Below are 7,349 nucleotides of genomic sequence, written 5' to 3' on the forward strand. Positions count from 1 at the left end.
TCCCTACACAGATCAGTCTTTCAGTTTGTAGGTGTACTTGCAGCTCTGTCTTCTACAGTAGTAAAGAGAGAAGTCACAGCTGTATTCCCAGCATTTGTATCCCTGAAACACTGTTCCTCTGTTATTAAGAGGGTGGTTTGCTCCCACTTTCTATTTGTGAATAAACTCCCAAAAGTATCTATCAATTTGAACTTCACATTTTACTGTGGAAAAAAACCAAACAAACAAACCTCAAAGGATTCTGATTTACCTGCTTTGATGTGTAGCCTGTGAAAGACAGTCAACTTTAGAAGAAGAGACATTGGTGCAAGCACCATGTCCTCCTGCTCATGCAAGCCTACAGCCTCTGGAAGGTCAAAAGCCCTCATTATTTCATTAAGATGATCTGATGCACAGAAGTTCTGTGATCCCTCTGTCATGTCACTTGGTCTCCCTTCTACAATCCTGCTGTGTGATGTTTTACAGGAAGTACAGCAGCAGATGCTGAAGAAAAGCTAATGAACCACCTACTGAGTCCTGACAGGTACAATAAGTTAATTCGACCAGCTGTCAACTCCTCCCAGTTGGTATCTATAGAACTGCAGGTTTCCCTGGCACAGCTCATCAGTGTGGTAAGTACAAATCAGGCTATGCCTTTTCATTCACTACTACCTGCACAGCACTCTGAGTAAAAGTCAAATTGGTATTATTATGTCTCTTGTTTTCTAGTTTACACAATAATACTTAATAGGCACAGCCCATATATGTAATTTACTGGGTTTTATACTTCAGAATGCAGCTACAATAGGGAAACCAATCTATGACTAAGCAATAAAAGACAGTGGCTGTATCTTCACCCAACAAACTTCCACTGATCAAAAACTCAGAATCATTTCACTGATTTCAGTACAGGCACAGTAAGTTACACCAGATCAGGATCTATCCTGGACTGTGCACACAATGCTAAACCACCTTATGCTGCTTGCAGCAAATAAATGTGGTTGAATGGCCTGAAAGCAAGCCACAAGGCCAGCTCAAAATTTCATGACTTATCAGCAAGGAATAGTGAAATGTTGTAAAGGAAAAGATATGTTAGCTGCAGCTGGAATAGCTTAACATGGTTAAGATAATCCCCACATAAGCAACCCCTCATATTCAATAAAAATTACTTCAACGGGTCTAAATGACATTTATACTCACAAGGTTAGCATGTGTTCAAGAGTTCTTCCAAGCTACAAATACACACCTCAATGCCAAGGGAGGTTTTACACAGATTTACACAGGAGAGACTGTCATGTATACCAGATGACTGTGGGACAAGAGCTCATTCTCTCCTGGAGAATTCCACCCAGAAGCAGACATGCAGCCTCACACAATGCACTGCCACCACTAGCACAGTGTCCTCCCAGACTGTGGATTCTGGACATAAAAAGTGAGGTGTCTTGACCCCACAGCCAGATCAACAGCCTAAATAGAGTAGATTAATGGGCAAGGATGAAGAATGGCACTATCCCTCTACATACTCTTCAAGCAGAAAGCAAAATTAGGCATCTTATAGGCTCTAACATTTCCAAGCACCTTCAGGATCAGAGAATTAACTTATTTTCCTGCAGAAATCCTCCTGACTCTTTGCTTCCTGCCTTTTCTTTCAGTAGAGCCCCAGACAGACAGATCTGCTGCAAAGAGACTTCTCTTCTGGACTGCTGTCCAGAGACAGCTGCTCCACGAAGCAGAACCTGCCAATGGCAAACCTTACATAAACCTCACATAAGTTAATCTAGGCCTTCCTGGCGGTCAGATGTGCCTTCTATTTCAAATCAAATCCACAGAAGGGGTGGGGGTGAGAATCAGCTTGGCAGGGTAGTGGTGATAGTTCCCAAATAGCCACACTCACTCCAGTCACAACTGTCCTTGTTAAAGCCATTTGGAGCTCTCACTTGTGGGGTTACTGTTTATCATCAGTATGTGCACAAGACTTAGCAGCAGAGAAATGCCCATCTTGAAATACAATAGACAAAATCATTCTGTGCCATTGGAAATATTCTCAAAAGCCCACTGAATAAATCTTATTACTGCAGTAAAGTGAAACATTAGAAGGCAGCTCTTCTCTTTTTCCCTGCAGAATGAACGGGAGCAGATCATGACTACAAATGTCTGGCTGAACCAGGTAACCAAATCCACGGAGGAATGCTCTTGCAAACCACAAATGCAACTGCTTTCACTCCATCACACTGATTATTTTGTTAGTGCTGGTCTGGATACTCCCATCACTACTGTGCAATTCTTCTCTTAGGAGTGGATTGATTATCGTTTGGCTTGGAAACCCTCTGACTACGAAGGAATCGATAAGCTGAGAATACCTGCAAAACACATCTGGTTGCCAGACATTGTGCTTTACAATAAGTAAGTAGAACTTCTGTAGTTTATGCAGGCAGAGAATAAAATTTTAATCATGTGTCAAAAAAACAAGCATCAGAAACAAATGAAGTAGGTCTGATAAAATTCTAAAACTGAATTTTGTAAATTTTAGCCAGTATCAAGTGTATCTAACTGGGGTACTGGACTCAAAGATAACTTTAGTAAAGCTCTGGTTAAAGACATTGCAGCAGACCTAGAGCATGTCTGCAGTGTCAGCTATGACACCACCCAAGGATCCATGACTAGACCGTATGGACAGCATGGACTGTACGTACAAGTGCAGCTGTACACCAGTCATGTTTCCAAGAAGCCAAGTCATCTGGAATTCTATTGGACATCGTAGGTTCTGACCTATATTTTTCCCCCTCCATTTCTACCCCAGACTCCAGGACATAAATCCATTATATAGTACATATGTAACAGAACTCCATGAGTTAATATTAATTTAAAATCATGTTCAATTTTCATAATGCATTAAGGAAACAAGCATAAGAAAATATAATAAATTGCACAACATTTGACCCTGCTGCTTTACTGTATTGAGAAAAACATAATTATGGTGCTTGAACTGCAGTTCTTATATTTATGGGAACTAACTTTTAGCTTCACCATACTGGATTCTTACATTAGTACAAAGGCTCAAATTAAAAGAGAAATAAGGTCACCATTTCTTTACTAAAAAATAGCAATTACATTGTCAATGAACAAATTACTGTTTTATGCTGCAGCCACTCCCTCTGCACTTGGTTGTTTCACAAGGTACAAGAATTACACACTAGGGTCTCACATCAGTACCAAGCACTGGGCTTTGCAACATGAAGCCTTTCCAGAGCCAAAGGCAAGAGAGCTGGAGAACTGCTACACCTGTAGCACTTCCCTACTTAGAACAAAACAAAACAAAACAAATCAATCTTAGCACTAAACTAGGACTGTCTTCTCTCATGTTGTGTAAACAAACAACTGAACCATTAGACTTCTTATTAACTCTTAAGGGACACATTTCCACTCAGATAAAAAGGTGCTACCTGACTGCAGTCAGTTGAACTTCTTTCATTTAAACTTTGATTCTAGAAACAACTGAGGCCCACCAAGAGTGTGAGAGCTCTTCTGTTTTGAACTCTGTCTTTCCTCTCACTGTTTTATCCTCTCCTCTCCTTCCATTAGTGCGGATGGCACATATGAAGTTTCACTCTACACAAATGCAATTGTGAAGAACAATGGGAGCATTCGCTGGTTGCCACCAGCCATTTACAAGAGTGCCTGCAAGATTGAAGTCAAGCATTTCCCATTTGATCAACAAAACTGCACATTAAAGTTCCGGTCTTGGACCTATGATCATACAGAAATTGATATGGTGCTTAAAACTTCCATGGCAAGCATGGATGACTTCACGCCAAGTGGAGAGTGGGACATTGTAGCACTGCCAGGAAGAAGGACTGTAAATCCTTTGGACCCTAATTATGTTGATGTGACATATGACTTTATTATTAAAAGGAAACCTCTTTTTTATACCATCAACCTTATCATTCCCTGTGTGCTAATTACATCCTTAGCCATCTTGGTGTTCTACTTGCCTTCAGACTGTGGTGAAAAAATGACCTTATGCATATCTGTGTTGCTTGCCTTGACTGTGTTCCTGCTGCTGATCTCCAAAATTGTCCCTCCAACATCTCTAGATGTTCCACTTATTGGGAAGTATCTCATGTTTACAATGGTTTTAGTGACCTTCTCAATAGTTACCAGTGTCTGTGTGCTCAACGTCCACCATAGATCTCCAAGTACTCACACTATGCCCCCTTGGGTAAAGCTGGTTTTCCTTGAGAGACTCCCAGCCTATCTGTTCATGAAGCGTCCAGAGAACAATTCTCCACGGCAAAAGCTGCACAGCTGCAAAAAGACAAAAGCAGAGAATCCTTGTGTGGACCCAGCTGACTTCTACAAGAACTCTACCTATTTTTTGAATACGGCCTCTGCCAAAAAAAAATATGACATGAAAATCACTGAGACTCTTGACAATGTCAGCAGTCACCGAGATTTCAGGTTAAGAACAGGCATGAAATTTTCTCCTGAAGTCCAAGAAGCAATTGATGGAGTCAGTTTTATAGCAGAGCACATGAAAAGTGATGACGATGACCAGAGTGTAAGTAAAAATGTGAAATCACCCCAGTCTTTCCCAACTTCATCTCCTGTCCTCTTTCTGAAGAACACAGTGTTCTTCAGAAAGCATATTTTAACTCCCCAGCTATTCTAAAGTTTTTAGAGATTCTAGCCGTAGCTTTTGAGAGGAAATAAGTTTTGCCACTAATTAACTTAATGAACAGCATTTTGGTAATTGCTGATACTGTCCTGGAAACTAACACTGCTATTTCTATGAAGAGATTGCCCAGTAAGTCATGGAACACCCTTGGAAAAGCTGTGGTGTCACATTCAAGTAGTGTCTGGCAGGGGAAGAAATAATATTCAATTCCAGGTTAGAAAAATAATCTTTTTTCCCATTGCATTTAGTAACACTGTGATTCAGCCCATGGCCACATTAACCAGAAACAACCTCCCTGCAACTCAAGCATCTCTTTATCTAACTGGGCACAGAAGGAGGATTTAGTGAAATTGATAAAATGCCTTTGCAAACACCCTCTCTGGGCTAAGGTACCTTTCTATCTATGGCAAACACAATGGGGAGGATTGAAATCCTAATGCCAGCAGACTTGACACTTCTTTAATTTGAGTAAAATCAGACTTCTTGTTGACTATGAGAAGTACTTTATTCAGGACATATTTTAGCAGTGCTGCTGCTGCCCTATTCACTTGCCCTTCTCTTGTACTACCAGCTAGCACACTAAAGCTTTTCTAAATACATTGAGAATAACACTTGGAAAAACTCAGATGGTTCAAAGTTTTGTTTAGATGAGGACCTATGGTTAGGAAAAATCATCTTCCTATCTACCAGTGTCCCCTCTCTGACCCAAATGCCAGTCAGACTCTAGGGTCTGTTTCTGCTGTACTCTTCCTTTCCTCAGCCAAGCAGATTAAATAAAGTCTGGTTCCTGATCTTGCAGAAGTCCCTTGAGGAGCATGTCTCTGAGTAGTGTTTTTTATTAGTTGAAATTACTGTCAATATAAATAAAGAAGATCAGCTCTTAACATTAGACATGAGCCTGTAAACATTGAAACTGACTGAACAGTACTGACTGAACAGGAGCAGAGCAAACATTTTCTAATAGCTCAGAAATTCATGCAAGAACGTGTTGCACACTAAAGGATTTACAAAGCTTCCAGTTGCTATTAAGAGCAATTTGCAAGGGTATTTTAGACATTAAAAATTAATTGAGTGCTTTTCACATGGGTTCCTCTGATATTACATATCACTTTTCTAGATTAATAATTTTAATCCCTGATTTCTTCCTCCATTATTATGGTCCGATGACAACTGTTCATGTACATTTACTACAGTCTGGTTTCAGAAGCACGTGATTTCCATTAGCAGAAGTGGAAATTAGAAGTGTGCACTGAAGGAAAAGTATGTAATGTTTTAATACAAGACACGCAATAATCTACAAGCATGGTAAAGTCACTGAAGTGAGGGTGTCCCACATGTAATTAGAATCAACGACGGGAAAATACAATAATTCCTGAGATGCAAATGAAGACTGATGTATTCTCCCTTCATAATACTTGTCCTGTAGTCATTTCAGTTTGAGAACAGAATATGAGGCCATTACTCTCACAGACAACACATGCAAAGCAAGAAGAGATTTTAATAAAAGCAATAGTATTAATATGCATTAAATCCCTTGATTAAGATGACCGCTGATAAGAAAAGAACTCTGAAACTAACCTCGTTTAACAGCTGTAACCACTATCTATTTTTGTCCACTGAGATTAATAGTATCTACAAACTAAAGTTAAAGAAAAAAATTCCTTAACTGGATTATACTGTGGGTCCTTCCGGACTGGCTTCCATCAGTAAGTCATGTTCAGTACCTGATGCATCCAAGACAGCTAAGAAATATGTACAGTGTTTTTCTCCACTGACCTGAATGGTTGTAGGAGAAAAATCCCTTCCCAAATCTAAAGTAATTTAATTCTCTGAACCTTGAGATATATTTCCATTCATTTTCATAAGCAAAACTCGACATTAGGAAGAGGAAGAGCAAAAGAATATGACAAATTGCTAATATCTTTCATTGGCTTTTTCTTCCAGGTCATTGAAGATTGGAAGTATGTTGCCATGGTAGTGGACAGGCTGTTTCTCTGGATCTTCGTCCTTGTTTGTGTCCTGGGGACTGTTGGATTATTTCTGCAGCCACTTTTTCAAAACCACACTGCTGTCACGAACCCTTAGTTGTAATTTAAAACTGTCAATACCTAAATAGATGTTGGGTCTCATACTGCTCTCAGTTCCCCTCTGTTAAATCCACAGAGACGCCAAATGAGTTGCTCTTACATCAGATTTAGAGTAGGGAAATGGAAAGTAGAACTTGACTTACTTTGATAGGAGAAAAACCAAGAGAAAACTATTACTTTTTCCAATAAGTTCAGAACTTCTGGTCATATGTTGGCCTTTTTTCAATTATTTTAAGTCTAAACACTATAGAGAAAGTCATTTACTGTACAGTTTGCCATCCTGGCTCACAGGGATTATTTTAAAAGTGTTTTACATACTTTGCCTCAGGAAGGACCTTTTATTTCCTTAGAATACTGCAGTTTCCCTATCACAAAGGTTTTGCTATGACGTATTTCCTTCAAATGACTCAAAACTATTTGTGTCTGATTTATAGAGAGCTGTGCAGGTGGAATCACTGTTTAGCTGTTTGAACATGATGTTTAAAAGTGAACTGAGAAACAGAGACAGACCCCTGAAGTAACCACTACCAGGTCTCTCACCTTGCCATCTCGGATAGTGGATTGACCAACAGAGGCCAAATATGATAAACATTTATATACTCTGTCCA

General features: G+C 39.6%; 1 protein-coding gene across 1 annotated transcript in view; it reads left to right on the forward strand.

Annotated features, from left to right (window-relative positions):
- Nucleotides 1–6,739, forward strand: part of CHRNB4 (cholinergic receptor, nicotinic, beta 4 (neuronal)) — a 10,331-nt gene extending 3,592 nt beyond the window's left edge. The window contains exons 2-6 of the mRNA XM_009994365.1: nt 466–611; nt 2,102–2,146; nt 2,273–2,382; nt 3,562–4,537; nt 6,599–6,739. Coding sequence (XP_009992667.1) covers nt 466–611; nt 2,102–2,146; nt 2,273–2,382; nt 3,562–4,537; nt 6,599–6,739 — 1,418 coding nt within the window. The remainder of the gene's footprint in view (nt 1–465; nt 612–2,101; nt 2,147–2,272; nt 2,383–3,561; nt 4,538–6,598) is intronic.
- The last annotated feature ends 610 nt before the right edge of the window (nt 6,740–7,349 follow it).

The sequence above is a fragment of the Chaetura pelagica genome, unplaced genomic scaffold (genome assembly GCF_000747805.2).
Source record: "Chaetura pelagica isolate M959 unplaced genomic scaffold, ChaPel_1.0 scaffold222, whole genome shotgun sequence".
Taxonomy (NCBI): Eukaryota; Metazoa; Chordata; class Aves; order Apodiformes; family Apodidae; genus Chaetura; species Chaetura pelagica.